The sequence below is a fragment of the Hakea prostrata genome, chromosome 3 (genome assembly GCF_041222555.1).
Source record: "Hakea prostrata isolate BN-2017 chromosome 3, UWA_Hpros_2, whole genome shotgun sequence".
Classification (NCBI taxonomy): Eukaryota; Viridiplantae; Streptophyta; class Magnoliopsida; order Proteales; family Proteaceae; genus Hakea; species Hakea prostrata.
This window is the reverse complement of record NC_142602.1, coordinates 74,375,546-74,393,039: the sequence shown is the minus strand read 5'-3', so window position 1 is coordinate 74,393,039 and position 17,494 is coordinate 74,375,546. Positions and strand designations below refer to the sequence as shown.

The window sequence follows — 17,494 nt, the reverse complement described above, 5'->3', positions numbered from 1 at the left end:
CACTAATAACCAATCCTTATTTTATTAAGATGCACCTCAACCAATCCATTGCAACTAACAACCAGAGCATCATCTCAATCGAAGAATACGAAAAACCCATGGAGGAATGTGTCATCTTTTCTGTAAACCTAGATGATTGTGAACGAAGAGGAAAAGCTGCGTTTGTAGTAAAATTCGATTATCCTTTCCCCATCCCCACGGGAAACTATTTTTTGACTTCTTGTAATGGCTTAGTATATATGTGTGACGACACAGGCGTTGCTCTCAGCAAAGACTGCGACTTACCTGCATTCCTTTTTAATCCATCTATAAAACAGCACAAGAAGCTTCCGTATACGCGAACAGATTTTCCTAGCAATTCTCGCTGTGCCTTTCTCTATGCTTATGGATTTGGCTATGACCCTACTACCGATGATTATAATGTGATTAGGGTTTTAGAGTTCTCTGATGATGAGTCATATTCAAACTACATTGGCTTCGAGGTGAAGGTGTATTCTCTTAGTAGCAACTCATGGAGAAAACTGGACATTCCCTTGTTTAAAACCCAACAAACAGTTGGGGTTTTTATAAATTCTGCTTTTCATTGGGTTTTAGATCGCACTACTGCTTCCGCTCCTAATGTGATTGTTTCAGTTGACATTAAAGATGACGAGCTTCGAGAGGTGCCACTACCTGATCTTGTGGAAGATAAGTTCTACATGACCGTCGGGGTTCTAGGAGAAAAACTTCAACTTTGCATGCTGTGTGACTTCCCTGGGGTCGGTGTTGAGTTTTGGGTGATGAAGGATTATAGTGTAAGAGAATCCTGGGAGAAAAGGCTCTTGTTTGAAAAACCAGTGATGTCAAGGTATTTTGAAAATTACTTCAGACCTATATGCTATTCAAAGAAGGGTGGATTTGTACTCAAGACGGGTCAAGCATTGGTGCTTTATGATCCCCAGAAAAGAAAGTCAAGTAATCTTAAGTTTTCTAGCCCGTGGCACACAGTATGCATTGAGAGTCTCGTATCACTTGATACAAAAGATGGAGCTGCTAAGAAAAAAAAAAGAACGAATAAAAAGGGGTAATCTGGTAGAACAGATTTACACTCAGGTTAATATATCATGTTTACATTTCGTTTTCACATCATTTGTTTGTTTGTTTACAGTCTTGTTCTTATCAATTTTGGTTCCATCTCAGAATATATTGTTCCATTCTTGCAACCATCTGGAGTCTTAATGAAATCAATCGAAATTCAAGTGTTGACATTCTAAATAAAGGAAAAGTAGGTTGAAGAAATGAACATTAGTTTTAAGCTTAACAGATCTTCATTCTTCAAATCATACTAATGCATTTAGGTGATGTGAATGGGGCCTATAATTTACTTGTTAGTTGTAATTACTTGAGATTTTTTATATAAATCACAACTAGGATTTTTTTGTATCAATTCTCATTGTCATTTTTGCTCATGTTTTATTTAAAATATTAGAAAAGAGTATAAATTCAGGATTCATTCTAATCGTTTTTGTGGTAAACCTTTTAATTCAATTTATTCAAATCCCATTCTTTTTTAGAATAACCTAAAAACAATGCTCATTGTTTTCACAATACTGTTCACGACTGTGCTTGCTGCTCGCTTGCTGGGGCTTCTCCTTTGGTCAGTATGCTAGGAATATACCATGGCTCTAATTAACCTCGTCAATAAGAATGAACTCATAGATGCTATAAGAGCTTTGGTGTCTAGATAGTAGACAAAAAGTTCTACGACTCAGATATCATATGATAACTGGAAAATGGGATTTATATGGGTTGTAAGTGATATGGGTGGTTTTCTACCCGACTGGCTTTAGACCTGGGCTGGGGCTGAATCAAACACTCGGTTAGGACGGTTACCGACTAACTAAAACAAAGTGTCCATTACGTTGGACCTACATGGCAAGAACGATCTAAATAGAAGGTCAACTACAAGGCTAATTGAGCGAGATGGACGACAAGGAAGTGTAGTCCAAGGAGAGATAGCAGCTTTGACGAGAAACCCGCCCAGCACTGAAAAGGGAATATATACATTATAAAACCAGGGACTCACCCCTCTGATAAGCATCCAATACATTCTGAACATAACCCTGTGTAGCTCTTGCACGGGATCTTAATCTGTTCACTGTTTGACTTAGCCATCGGAGGCGGCTGCCCGGCATACGAGCCAGCCTGCATCTAACCTTTCTTGCAGGATTCATTGTCCCGGAAATGAGAAGGGCCTTAGTCTGAACAAGGATTATAACTGTGACACATCAGTTTGGCGCCGTCTGTGGGAACGATAGTCTTTAAGTCATGGCAAGATGAGGAGCTAATAACAGGCGTACCCGGCAAGAAACTGCTAGCCGTAACTCAAACTTAGAAGATCAAACACATCAAGACAATGGGGCTGAATACTCAACCAGAGTGGAGCAAGATCCTCCAGTGGATAATCTGATACTTGAAAACCCAAACGGGGAGGGCACCTCAAGAAGGCCCCAGGGGCATTCCACTACTACAGATGTAGATGAAATCAGAAAAGGAATGCTAGGGGTGTTGAGAGGTTTGGTCCACCAAATTGGAGTCGAGCAAGGACCAAGACAAAACACTCAGACAGGAAGGTTACTGAGAGCCTTCCAAAATGCAAGAAGAGCCCAACCGAGAGGAGGTATCTCAAGAGGAAGACAAACCGAAGGCCAGAGATCCACTCATATTGGCGCCGAGTGAGATCAAAGACAACCAAATGGAACAAGGGTCAGTGCCCTTGACCATATTTCGGTACCTTCTCGAATCGGATCCCTGCCTCAAAGAAGTCGCGGGGAAGAAATCAAACATCAAGGAGAAAGCCAGCCTCAAGCAACCCAACCGAGGGTATCGGTCTCCCGACCGCAATCCAGAAGAGAGAACACTGCGGAGTCCGATGGAAATAGAACATCGCCTTTGGAGAAGAATGGCTGAGGTCGAGCACAAATTGGAGGATCGGGATCATGATGAAGATTTGAACATGGTTGATTGGGAACCATTCTCAGACGAAATCATGAATATGCCTCTCCCTCAAAATGCTAACTTTCACTCCGTTCGAAGGAAAAACAAACCCAAAAGAGCATATTAGTTACTTCAAGTCAGTAATGACTGTACTAGGTCGGGAGGATGAACTGCTTGTCAAAACATTCCCGGCCTCATTGAAGGGTCTAGCTATTAAATGGTTCAGCAGCTTACAATTGGGATCAATTCATAATTTTAGAGAACTTGCCGGGAAGTTCATAGCCCTATTTAGAAGTGCAATCGGGAGCAAGAAAACGTCTGACAACCTATTTGCTATAAGGTAGAAATGAAGAGAATCCATCCGGGATTTTTTGAAGCGTTTCGATGAAGTGGTAATTGAGATCGAGGATCTTGATGATCAAGTTGCATACAGTGCACTCTGGAGTGGCATCACTCATCAAAGGCTTCTCGAGGTCTTATTGATAGACAAACCCAAAACATATGGGACACTATTACGTAAGAACCAGAAGCAAGCTAGTGTATATGAAGTGATAAGTGCTCGGGTGAAGGCCGACCGAGATTGAAGACCCGACAATGAAAAGAACACTTCCAATGATCGGGATCGAGGGTCAAAAAGCCGGTGGAAGAGTGACCAAGGGCGAGAAAGCTTCACCCCACTCAATACGAAACCATCAGAGATTCTAATGCAAATCCAAGACAAGAAGTTATTAAAATGGCCTGGAAAGTTATATTCCTGATTGGAAGATCGGAATATGACAAAATATTGCCGCTTTCACAAAGACTATGGCCACCACACTGACAACTATCGAATCCTCAAATCAGAGATTGAGAAATTGATCCAAGACGGGAAGCTTGGTCAGTATGTGTGAGGGTCAGGTAAATCCCGTGAAAGATCACCCGAGCCAAGAAAAAGGGCTCGATCAACTAGTCCGGGCGAAATCGCCAAAAAGGCTAACAAAGGAAAGGAGAAGGAAGGTTAGGAAGAATCACCCGTGTATGTAATCATGGGTGGCCCGACTGTGGAGTCAATAAAAAAGGCAAAATAGAAGGCCCAGTTTGTGGGAGCTGTTCATTTGCCAAAAAAGAGGAAAAAAATCCAGCATGCCTTGAAGCTATAACATTCACTGATGAAGATCTGAATGGGATAGTGGTGCCTCATGATGATGCAATCATCATCAACGTAAAAATAGCAAATCGGGAAGTTCAACGAGTCTTAGTTGACACAGGTTCCTTAGTCGACCTACTGTCATATGAGGCATTCAAGAGATTAAAGCTGGCTGATGACCTGCTAACCCCATCTACAACACCTCTTTATGGTTTTGCAGGGTCTTCGGCTTTGGATCTAAAAGATCGGGACATCTCCTCGGGACACCCTTGTACGGGTCAATTTCATGGTTGTAAAAGACCTATCTGCATATGATAAGCATGCATTTACCATTATTTATTTGATTTAATTCCCCATACTTATTTAATTAAAGAGAGCTAATTGAGTATTTTTGTGTATTTTTCAGGAATAAGGTGATTTTGAATATTAGAGATAATATGGAGTAAAGTTGGCAAATATATTAGATATTGGTGGATTTTAAATCATGGCATTCAATCTTGCTTCCCAAGAAATCATGAAACGTGAGATCTTAGCCAAATTGGAAATAGGTGGAGGTCTAAGGAACAAAATTGGTAATAAATCTGAAAATCGGGTAAACAGACCTACCTTCAGTATTTTGGGCATATATCTCTCGTATGAGCTTGGATTTCGATGATTCAAGATGCTATGAAACGATATTGAAAATATCTACAACTTTCCAGTTTTGAGTTTTTCCAAATTCCGAAAGAATAAAGGTCAAATCGACGGGTAAAGAGAGGGGATTCATTGTGTGCGGGAGACATAAAAGAGAAGCCAACCACAGAAAAGAGGACGGCGAATGCAACTCTCATCTCTCTCATTGCTGAAGAAGAAGACCACATCTCTCTCTCTCTCTCTCTCCTTATGTTTCATCTTTATTTTTCTTATGAACTTTGTGATAATGAGTAGCTAGTTCCTTTTCTTTGGGATGTAGATGAACCATGCTTATTTCATTAATTTGATTGTTCTATCTCTTCTAGTTGATTGTGTTTGAGTTTGGCCAAAGATGTTCTATAACTCAGCGAACTAAGCGTTTCAAGCTCCCTCGAAGGACGATAGTCTTGCGAAGATAGGGCATATCTAGGAAGACCATCCCTAATTTACTTTGAAGTATAGAGTTCTATTGGTTAGGGAAAAGCATTGGGGATTCAAATCCCAAAGATCTTCACATATTCAAAGTTAACGTTTTACATTAGTTAGTAGATTTAGTTTAAATTTAGTTTTGTTGAATTCAATCTTAGTGACTTAGCCTTTCAGTTTCCCATAGTTCGACCCCGTACTTTCTGCTTGCTAGATTAGTATAGGATTTTATTTTTGATTGGTTAGCGACACGATCAAATTTTGGCGCCGTTGCCGGGGAACCAAAGCACGGTTGCTAAGATTTATTTTTGTCAATTAGGCATAATTTTTAGAGTAATTTTAGGTTTTTTTTAATTTTTTATTTTTCTTTGCTTATTTAACTAATCTATTTTTCTTTGTTTTGTAGGTAACTGCAAGAGTAGCGATTCGATAATTAGTTTAGGTTGTTATCTTTTCTTTCTTAGATATAATTGTATTTAGGACTTTTCAATTGTAATATTTGCATTAGATTGGGTTGTTTAGGTTAATTTTTAAAAATCCCCATCCCTCAGATCCCACATGTGTAACTTTTGTTCGAAAGATCACGTGGATTGCGCTTCAGGTACGTCCTAAACTCTCCCTTTTGCTATAGTTATTTTCTTTTAATTTTCCTTATTTAGCTTATTCTTTTTTTTATTCTTCTGTGTGTATGCATGGTCGTCCGTCCCTAAACCCTGAGTTGACTCCACTTGACTTAGAGTTAGAAGAGACATTGGCCAACCTTAGCAGGCAAAGAACCATGGCAAACTATGAGCCTCCAATGAGGCCCTTGAGTGAGCATTTCATTCCTACGATATATACTCCGGTTTCTTGTATTAAGTTGCCTAACATAGAGGCGGCTCAATATGAGATCAAATCTAGTGTGATTCAAATGCTACCATCTTTTTATGGACTTGCCAATGAAGAGCCCTATCAGCACTTAGATGAGTTTTTAGAGGTGTCCTCCACGATTAAAATTCAAAACCTCTCAGTTGATGCTTTAATGTTATTGCTTTTCCCATTCTCCCTTAAAGATAAAGCTAAGCATTGGCTTCATTTTTTGGATAATGTTAAAATTTCCACTTGGGCAGAAATGCAACAAGAGTTCCTTAAAAAGTTCTTCCCCATTGGTCGTACCAATAGCATTAGGAGAGCAATAACAAGTTTCTCCCACCAAGAAGGAGAACAATTTCATGAGGCATGGGAAAGACTAAAAGAATTACTTCGAAAGTGCCCCCACCATGCTATTCCTAAATGGCAATTGGTTCAATGCTTTTATGATGGCCTTAGAGACCGACATAGGCAAATGGTTGATTCTTCTTGTGGTGGGACTTTCATGCACAAGAATGAGAAAGAGGCATGGGAATTCTTTGAGACCCTTAGTGAAAATTCCCAATACCATGCTTCAGCAACTAGGATTGAGATTCCACCCATTGGGCATCCAACGAGGAGCGGTCTCTATGAGATCAATCCTACTGTTGAAATGAACACTAAGGTTGACTTGCTATCAAAGAAATTGGACCATCTCTTGTCATTAGGACAACAAACCCCATATCCACCTCCATTTAATATGCACCAAAATGCCTATAGGAATGAGCAACAGCCCTCACATAATTCATCATTTGAGGATAAGGTACTAAAAACACTTAGTGGATTAGAGCAAAATACTCAATTGTTGCATTTCCATTCTCAGTCCATTAACAAATTGGAAACCCAACTTGGTCAACTAGCTGATGCGGGGGAGGCCCACCAGCACCGGAACCCAACATCAAGGGGAAAGCCCGGCCGGGGGAAATATCACCTGCCATCCAGCCTGCCCCGCGGTCGAAGAGGGTGACCCGGGGGGCCACAGCCAGTGGCCCCGGTACCCTTCCGGGGGTGCCTTGTAGATGGCCTACTCCTAAATCTTACACTCCCAAAGCCCCCTTCCCTAAAGCTCTTAAATCCTCAATTCCAGATCCTAGAAAGAATGCTAAGATGCAAGAAATGATTGATTTATTCCAACAAGTTCATATCAATCTCCCACTATTGGATGCTATCAAGCAAGTCCCAGCTTATGCTAAATTCTTAAAAGATCTATGCACCCAAAAGCGTAAGATGGGAACTCAGACTCTGAAAACTGTGCACCTAACTGAACAAGTTAGCTCTATAATTTCCAACCAACTGCCCCCTAAGCTTAAAGATCCTGGTACACCTTTAATTTCATGTGTCATTGGAGATCTATCCATAAGCAAAGCATTGCTTGATTTGGGAGCCAGTGTGAATATTTTACCCGGCTCAGTTTATGATAGGTTTGGCTTAGGAGATTTGAAATCCACTGATGTGATACTACAATTAGCAGACCGCTCAATCAAATGACCTCGTGGGCTACTTGAAAACGTTTTGGTAAAGGTGGATGATCTATATTTTCCTGTCGATTTTTTGATCCTAGATATGGATAATCCAACTACCAATAAGTTACCACTAGTCATTCTTGGACGCCCCTTTTTAGCCACTGCGAATGCTTGCATCAATTGTAGATCGGGTGTCATGGATATATCATTTGGAAATAAGAAACTTAGAGTCAACATCTTCAATGCATCCTTAAGCCCAAATAGAGATAAAGAGTGCTTTGTGAATAACCTTATTGATGAGGAAGTGGCGGATTATACTCCAAACATGCTTATTGATGATCCCCTACAACGTTACTTGTCATCTGGAGAATCTGACCAACTTATTGAGGAAGTCAACACATTGTTGGACTCTTCCACTCCTTTGGAGCAGCCACCATTTCCAAAGAGATTTGAGCCTCTACCTCCATTAGCTGCATCTCCCCAACCCTCATCCCTCATATCTCCCCCTAAGTTGGAACTTAAACCTCTCCCTTCCAATCTAAAGTATGCATTCTTAGGGGAAAATGAAACATTGCCTGTCATTATTTCTTCTGATCTATCACCTAGGCAAGAAGACCACCTTCTAGAAGTGCTTTCTGAATTCAAGTCAGCCATTGGCTGGTCCTTAGCTGATCTTAAGGGCATAGACCCTTCCATATGTATGCATAGGATATATTGTGAGGATGGAGCGAAACCCCGTAGGGATCCTCAGCGTCGTCTGAATCCTAATATGAGAGAGGTGGTGAAAAAGAGGTGATTAAGTGGTTAGATGCCGGAATTATTTACCCAATTTCTGATAGTGAATGGGTCAGTCCTACCCAGGTTGTCCCTAAGAAATCCGGCATTACTGTGGTTCCGAATGACAATGGTGATCTCGTCCCAACTCGTACCACTACAGGTTGGCGTGTCTGCATCGATTACCGAAAGTTGAACACAGTCACCAAAAAGGATCACTTTCCCTTGCCATTTATTGATCAGATTCTAGAGAGACTAGCCAGGCAAAGCCACTATTGTTTTCTTGATGGTTACTCTGGTTACAACCAAGTTCCCATTTGCCCTATTGACCAAGAGAAAACAACCTTCACTTGCCCCTTTGGTACATTTGCATTTAGACGCATGCCTTTTGGATTATGTAATGCTCCAGCCACCTTTCAAAGGTGCATGATGGCCATCTTTTCTGATATGGTTGGCCAATCCTTAGAGGTTTTCATGGATGATTTATCCGTCTTTGGATCTTCCTTTGACGAGTGTCTCAACCGGTTATCACAGGTTCTTAAAAGATGTGTGGAGACCAACCTTGTTTTAAGTTGGGAGAAGAGCCATTTTATGGTTCAAGAAGGAATTGTCCTTGGACACATAGTGTCTGCACGTGGTATTGAGGTCGATCCGGCCAAGGTTGAGGTTATTGCCAAACTACCCCCTCCCACTTTTTGTTAAGCAAGTCCGATCGTTCTTAGGCCATGCTAGATTCTATAGGCGTTTCATTAAGAACTTTAGCTTGATTTCTAGACCCTTATGCAATTTACTTGCAAAGGATGCCCCTTTTACCTTTGATGAGAAATGCCTTCATGCTTTCCATACCCTTCGAGATTTATTGTCTAAAGCACCTATCTTGAAATCACCTGATTGGTATCTCCCTTTCGAGATTATGTGTGATGCATCTGATTTTGCTCTTGGTGCTATTTTGGGTCAAAAGGTAGATGGGAAACCAGTCGTTCTTTACTATGCTAGTAAGACCCTCTCAGATGCTCAGATGCATTATACTACTACTGAGAAGAAATTACTAGCAGTGGTTTTTGCCCTTGATAAGTTTCGTTCATATCTTTTGGGCTCAAAGGTGATTATCTATTCAGATCATACAGCTCTTCGGCACCTTATCTCTAAGCCTGATGCCAAGCCTAGGCTCATCCGTTGGATTCTACTCCTTCAAGAGTTTGACCTAGAGATTAGAGATAAGAAAGGCTCAGAGAATGTTGTAGCAGATCATTTATCTCGGATTCCTCTTGATTCTATCCCCTCTAAGTTGATTAGTGAGACATTTCCTGATGAGCAATTATTCGCTATATCTTCTACATCTACACCTTGGTATGCTCATATTGTTAATTATTTTGTTACGGGGAGGATTCCTTCTGCTTGGGATAAGGCTGCTAAAGACCGCTTCTTCTCCTCACTTAAATACTATTATTGGGAAGATCCTGAGCTCTTTCGTTATTGTTTAGACCAAGTCATTCGTCGTTGTGTCCCTGAGAGTGAGATTCAAAGTATTTTATCCTTTTGTCATACTCTTGCCTGTGGGGGACACTTTAGTGGTAATAAGACCGCAGCAAAGGTGCTGCAGAGTGGTTTTTTTTGGCCTACATTGTTTAAAGATGCCCATTCTTTTTGTAGAGCATGCCTTAGATGCCAACAGGTTGGCAATATTTCCCATAGAAACATGATGCCCCTTAGCCCCATTGTTGTTGTTGAAGTTTTTGATGTATGGGGTATTGATTTTATGGGACCTTTTCCTAAATCATTTGGTCATGAATACATACTTGTAGCAGTTGACTATGTCTCTAAATGGGTAGAAGCTAAAGCTACTAGGACCAATGATCATAAGGTAGTGATGTCCTTCATCCAGAGCCATATTTTTAGCCGCTTTGGCTTTCCTAGAGCTATTATTAGTGACGGCGGTAGTCACTTCCGTCATTGGCGGGTTGGATCTTTGCTGAAGAAATACTCCATTACCCATAAGGTTGCCACTCCTTACCATCCTCAGACATCTGGTCAAGTGGAGGTTTCTAATCGTGAGATCAAGCGCATCTTGGAAAAGACCGTTAGACCTGACCGCAAAGATTGGTCTGTTAGATTAGAGGATGCATTATGGGCTTATCGGACTGCTTATAAAACTCCTATTGGTATGTCACCATACCACTTAGTCTTCGGTAAAGCTTGTCATCTTCCTGTTGAGTTAGAGCATAAGGCATTTTGGGCAATTAAGACATTTAATTTTGATATGTCTGACGCTAGTTCTACTCGCCGTCTTCAATTATCTGAATTAGAAGAATTGCGTAATGATGCTTATGATAATTCGCGCATTTATAAGGACCGAGCCAAAGCTTTTCATGATAAACATATTACTCGGAAGTCCTTTGTACCTGATCAGCGAGTGTGGTTGTTTAATTCTAAATTGCGCTTATTTCCTGGTAAGCTTCGATCTCGATGGGATGGTCCTTATGTGATTGTTCAAGTATTTCCCCCTGGTGCGATAGAGATCCGTAACCCACTCAATGGGCAAACCTTTAAGGTAAATGGCCAATGACTAAAGCCCTATATTGATGGCTTTGCTGATGGCCTTGCTGATGGCCAACTTATTGAGGAGTTGGACCTAGAAGACTTGCCTCAAGACTCTTCATGAGTCTCTCACTGAGTCTGGCTGAAGACACTAAACTTAGCGCTTTATGGGAGGCAACCCATTTGTATAGATGTTATTTCTTGTTCTTTTTCTTCTCTTTTCTTTGTTTGTTGTTAGGTTTTACTGTTGCGTGCTCTATCATGATTTTAAACATCGGGTACACTCTTTCCTCTATTTGCTTCTATTATTTTTTTTGCATGCACTGAGGTCATTGCATAATTTAAGTGTGGGGGGGGGGGTGTCAACTCGAGTAAGACTTGTTGATAGTTGGTAGAGCATTGTCACAAAGATAAAAAGTGACCAATTTTTTCTGGCTTTGGTAAGATAAATGTTTTAATTCCTTGCTTAGATACAAAATGAGAGTTTAAGTGTTTTAGAAATCCCATCTGATGTAATGAACACCCTCTTGAGAGAATAGTAATGGGTTTTACATTTCGAGACCGAGGTTGAATCGGAAAATAGGAATTCCAGGTAGTCCAAAAAGTTTGACCATCTAGTTATCTTGTATTGCCTTGTGCTTATGGTGACAAGTTGAGACCAATTTTAGACTATTTAAATGTGAAGTGAATTGAAGTATAATGTGAAAAAAGAAAAAGAAAAAAATCTGCTGAAGTTTAAAGTTTAGACCTCCTTCTTAGTAACCGGGTCTCGGTGTCACCAACATCGTGCCTTGCGTCAAACAGTTGGGGTGTCTTTGGTCCAGTCTTGGCCTGTAGCCTAGTTGGCTTGAGTAAGTAAGTTTGAGGGGTATTCTACACCTAGTCCCTTAAGGCCATCTGGCTTGAGAGCGGCTGACCCAACACTCGTTACATAGGCCATCTAGAAAGCTTAAGAGGCAAGACATTGCACGGACTAGAACTGTGACCATTAAAGAAAGAAGTGAATTTAATGTGCTTATAGAGGAGAAATGTCTAAGAAGGTCAATATTGCTTAGATCTTAAGTTCTTGGTATTATTTGGTACCTAGTTTAGTCCTATTTGAGGGTGAACTGGTAGACTGAAGATAAGAAGAGACTTCTCGATTGAATTGTTTGCCTAGAGCTAGACTCAAGAGAGGGTGTAAAGAGCTTAAGTGTGGGGGTGCCTATATTCCCTTCAATCTTTAGTGGAGTGTCCTTGTCTTGGAATCTATCTTTCTACTCTTACTACTGCCAGAATAATTAGAAGAGCACTTAAGAATTTTGTGTGTATATTCTCTACAAACACTCACGAGACATAACTCGTCCACTAGGGTAACCTAGGGGTTTAAAGGCTTGTTGCACATGCTAAGTGCAACCGTGATTCCTACGAAAGTGAGTTAGGTTTTTCTTTCTTTATTTTCTGTATTACTTTTATTGTTTTGTTTTGCTCGAGGACTAGCAAACACTCAAGTGTGGGGGTATTTGATAAACATGCATTTACCATTATTTATTTGATTTAATTCCCCATACTTATTTAATTAAAGAGAGCTAATTGAGTATTATTGTTTATTTTTCAGGAATAAGGTGATTTTGAATATTAGAGATAATATGGAGTAAAGTTGGCAAATATATTAGATATTGGTGGATTTTAAATCATGGCATTCAATCTTGCTTCCCAAGAAATCATGAAAAGTGAGATCTTAGCCAAATTGGAAATAGGTGGAGGTCTAAGGAACAAAATTGGTAATAAATCTGAAAATCGGGTAAACAGACCTACCTTCAGTATTTTGGGCATATCTCTCTTGTATGAGCTTGGATTTAGATGATTCAAGATACTATGAAACGATATTGAAAATATCTACAACTTTCCAGTTTTGAGTTTTTCCAAATTCCGAAAGAATAAAGGTCAAATCGACGGGTAAAGAGAGGGGATTCATTGTGTGCGGGAGACATAAAAGAGAAGCCAACCACAGAAAAGAGAACGGCGAATGCAGCTCTCATCTCTCTCATTGCTGAAGAAGAAGACCACATCTCTCTCTCTCTCTCTCTCTCTCTCTCTCTCTCTCTCTCTCTCTCTCTCTCTCTCTCTCTCCTTATGTTTCATCTTTATTTTTCTTATGAACTTTGTGATAATGAGTAGCTAGTTCCTTTTCTTTGGGATGTAGATGAACCATGCTTATTTCATTAATTTGATTGTTCTATCTCTTCTAGTTGATTTTGTTTGAGTTTGGCCAAAGATGTTCTATAACTCAGCGAACTAAGCGTGCCAAGCTTCCGCGAAGGACGATAGTCTTGCGAAGATAGGGCATATCTAGGAAGACCATCCCTAATTTACTTTGAAGTATAGAGTTATATTGGTTAGGGAAAAGCATTGGGGATTCGAAATCCCAAAGATCTTCACATATTCAAAGTTAACGTTTTACATTAGTTAGTAGATTTAGTTTAAATTTAGTTTTGTTGAATTCAATCTTAGTGATTTAGCCTTTCAGTTCCCCATAGTTCGACCCCGTACTTTCTGCTTGCTAGATTAGTATAGGATTTTATTTTTGATTGGTTAGCGACACGATCAAATTTTGTATAATGTGATAGTGGGACGACCAACTCTAAATGCACTAGAGGCGGTCGTGTCACCCCGACACATGAAGCTCAAGATTCCAACAGATGTTGGAGGGGTGAGTGCAGTTTCGATCAATCTACCTCTCGGCAATGGTACGTGAATTATCTAAAGCAAAAGCGGAGGGCAAAAAGCTCAGGAAGCGCCCTGACCATTGCAGTTCTAGACGACCGAGATGAAGAAAACATGCAGAGAGCCGAGCCGGTCGAGAAACTAGAAAGAATCCAATGAAATCAGGAATTTCCCAATTGACGGACATTCGTCGAATTTGAACAACCCGAGGACTTCAAGAAGGAACTGACCAAGTTCTTATGTGACAATTCAGACATCTTTGAATGGTCGGCAAGTGACATGCCATGAATAGACAGGCAGGTAGCTAAGCATAAACTCTGGCTGTCATTTGTTCATTTCATTGCTTTTGGGGATCTTATGTTTTGTTCTAAATCTATTCTTGAATCCTAGTTTTTATAATTAATCCTTGTTTATACAATAAATCCCAAGGCCTCAGTCACATTGTCTCCTATGTTACCTTTTCAGTGATTGTTGTGGAAGCATTGATGCTAAATGTGTGTTACAATTGGTATTTGGTGCAGTGCAGCAAGCATATATCACTGGAATGTTGCTGATTATATAATCTAGGCAGCAAGCATTAACCTCTCAAGGTATTTGGGCCATTTTTGGTCCAGGAAAGTTATTGAAGTGTATGAGCTCATCTATCTGGACATCGAATGGTTAGAATGGAGACTGGTTGATGGAGTGTCCCATTGGTTTTCATTTCTCTAGACGGTATCATGAGCTATGGGATCTTTTGCTGATCAATGTTTAGAGACTTTCCGGAATGTGGATCTTTCCTGTAGTTACAAAAAATTTCAGTCAATAACAAGTGGTAAATTGTTATGATTATTTTCTTTCTTGGGGTGTTAATGGTTGGAAGTTGGATATACTCCAAGAAATACTGTTTGATGCCATTTTGAAGGACCTCCTGATGTACTCTTGAGGAAGGTAGATAGTCTCCCCAAACGTTTTTTTTTCCATTCTCTCTAAGTAGGTCCTGAAAGTGACCTCATGCAGTCCTTTTTACTAAACATCATTTACAACTTTCTGCCTTGGCTGGCTCTTTGTGGCTATTTGGTTATACCACATTGGTAACACATGTAATTTAGGCTTCTGATATTTACAACTCAGTCTTATAACTGTATCTGGTTGGTTACATACTTGCGGGGATTTTTTGGAAACAAAGAGTAACTGAGATCCACACAGGAATGATGTAAGAGCAAGGAAAATGAATGAGAAAAGAGGATAGCCATGTAAATCAGGAAATTTTAGCTACATGGATCCTTGCATCAGGCAGGCTATTTCTGAGTTTATGTGGTGCAACTCCTAGACAATGCAAGCCATTTTGTATGGTCTTGCCTGTTGTCATATCTGGCTCATCAAAGAGGTTTTAGCTACTTCACTATCACTTCTGATCAAGACCTCTCCATGCCTGCATCACGCATGGTCAGACCACCTCAAGACAACATTCTAGAACTAGATTGTAACCATTTTGGAAGTGAGGGTACCTATCAAGGGGAGGGGGGGATGAAGATGGTCTTCTAAAGAATGTTGGTTAAGAGGAATAGAAGTATGGCTTAGCTCCTCATATGGTGAGGAAAGATGGCATCAATGGTGCCAGAGTTTCAATTCTTTAATAGAGTAGGAGTACTGGGGATGTTGAACTGAGATTCAAACTATGGATTGTTAGGTAGAAGGAATTCATACCAATTTCCTACTAAGGTTACACACAATTCAGCTGGGGTACGGTGTGATGGATGCTCTTTCAGGTTCAAGATCCACAGAGATTTCCCATGGAATAGTATCAAGGTCCACACTGATTTTCCAATACATACAAAGCTCTAAATAGGTTTCTTTTGCTTTGTTGTGAGGCGAAACCGACTTTCTATAGTATTGAATGCAACTCGACGCCCTTACCCAAAAATATGCAATTAAAATGCCTTGCACTTACGTCCAAACCTTCATTAGAGAGATGTCCTGCACTAAGAATTTACATTTATCTCTTACCTTCTTTATGTATCTATAGATAAGAACGTCAATATGGTATCGGTAATTTGGTACGGTACGGTTCCATACCGCATTTCAAACCGTCCAACCATAACCGTACCATACCATATAAATTCAGTATGGTATGAAAACGGTATTTTAAAAACGGTTCGGTATGAAATCGGTACGACAAAAACGAAACGAAACGGTTCGGTATGAATTCGGTATAAAATCATATCACTTTGCTAATGAACCTTAATTTAGAATGGCACTCCAATATATGAGAAAGAGAAGAGATTGATTAAGCCAAATAACAGCCAGGGGAAACATACCCTTAAGATAGTTTTGAAGGACATGGATGAGACAAAAAAATGGAGACAACATTAGTTATTCTGGAATTCAAACTTGCTTACATATTTGTCTATTCTCTCCTATACAAAACAACATTTTTTAGGCTTCCAATATAACGAAACACCCATGTAGATTTCATAGTTGAAATGCTTGGAAAATTGCAAATACAATTGAAACGCTATGCTTTCTTGGCTCTTGTTGCTAGGAGGTTAATGGTTATTAGGCAAGTAGGCAACTTGTTTGGTGGGAAAACAAATAATAGAAATACAATCCCAAATTAGCACAAGTTGTTTAGAGACTAACTGGTTAAGATCTACAGAAATGGAAGAACCATCTATTAACTATAGTCCTTTAGCACCTTGGTTATTCACCTATTAGGATTTAAAGGTTAAACTAAAATTACAAAACTAACCTTAAAACGGTATTCGGTAATTCGGTACGGTATACGGTATGTACCAACGGTATACCGTCTGAAACCAAAACCGTACCGTTTCAAATTCCAAAAAACTGTGTCGGTACATACTGTATCGAATTTGAATCAATATGGTACGATGCGGTTTTAACCGGTATGGTACGGGATGGTTAAACAGTTTCGATACCGTATTGACACCCTTATCTATAGATAACACTTATATGTATCTCTGTAGATTTTCGTATTGTTATTTTTCTACATTTTCTGTTTGATACTCTCATTCCTACAGACATCAAATTCACTGGATTCACGGATTTTCATTTGCTACAGCCTCTAGAGCATGTAGCCAACGGTGTAGATTTCATCATGTACTCAAAAAAATTAAACGGCATATAATCAAATGACGGGGCTTAGTTGTAAATATAATTTTTTATTTCTATATTGTAAGGCTTTAATAGTACACAACTTTACAAAACGAAACCATCACTCAACCCTACATTAAAATCCCCTATTCCGCCTCTTTACTTGCGATGAAGACTCCCTACACTCTTCCAGCTCCTTGTTTATGCTTTCTGAAACACATTACTTCAAAATTAAAAAGAGACCATGGAATACAGTTTCACATACATTTAAAGCAAAGATAAGAAGAAGAAAAAAGAAGTTACCTCCACTTTTAGAAACATTGTATGCTAAATCTCCGCAAGCTTTAGTTGGGGTTGATTCAGCAAATATATCGGAAGGACTTTTTCCATTCTCGCTTGCTTCACCCCATAAATTATTAGAGATTTATGTTCCAACCAAAGAGTCATTTAACACAATATATTCCACGTGTCTACTATTTAAGAAAGAATCCCAGCAAAGGGACTTACTGAAATGAGAGTTAAACACAAAAACAAATTGTTGAAGTTAAGTACAAAATTGGGAGAATCCTTGATTGTGAGAGGGCGGGGGGGGGGGGGGGGTTGGAGGGGAACCCAAATACAAAAGATCAAAATGTAAACACCAAAGAAACCTAAAAATAAAAATGGGAAAACAAATGTAGAGCGGGAGTGATGAGCACATTTATGTGTGAAATCTTAGGGCATAAATCATGCATTTTTAACACTTTGAGTGGAGCTACCTTGAGTTTTATGTTGTTTTTGCAGATTTTATGAATTTCTAGGACTTTAGCGAATATCTAGAGTTTTGGGTATT

At 39.7% G+C, this 17,494-nt stretch overlaps 1 protein-coding gene and 1 non-coding gene across 2 annotated transcripts; one reads left to right on the top strand and one right to left on the bottom strand.

Annotated features, from left to right (window-relative positions):
- The first annotated feature begins 239 nt into the window (after positions 1-239).
- Positions 240-1,253, top strand: LOC149023072 (F-box protein CPR1-like). The gene is made up of 2 exons (XM_089147760.1): positions 240-847; positions 1,148-1,253. Exons 1-2 carry the CDS (start codon positions 240-242, stop codon positions 1,251-1,253), a joined length of 714 nt encoding a protein of 237 aa, XP_089003886.1.
- A 5,106-nt stretch (positions 1,254-6,359) lies between these two features.
- LOC149023071 (small nucleolar RNA R71) lies at positions 6,360-6,466 on the bottom strand. The gene has a single exon (XR_016172628.1). It is a non-coding gene; the product is annotated as a small nucleolar RNA R71 (small nucleolar RNA).
- Between the last annotated feature and the right edge of the window lie 11,028 nt (positions 6,467-17,494).

Coding starts and splice junctions, on each gene's coding strand:
- LOC149023072 (XM_089147760.1), top strand. CDS start 240: ATGTGTGACGACACAGGCGTTGCTCTCAGCAAAGACTGCGACTTACCT. Junction 848..1,147: donor GAAAAACCAGTGATGTCAAG/GTATTTTGAAAA, acceptor GTTTGTTTACAG/TCTTGTTCTTATCAATTTTG.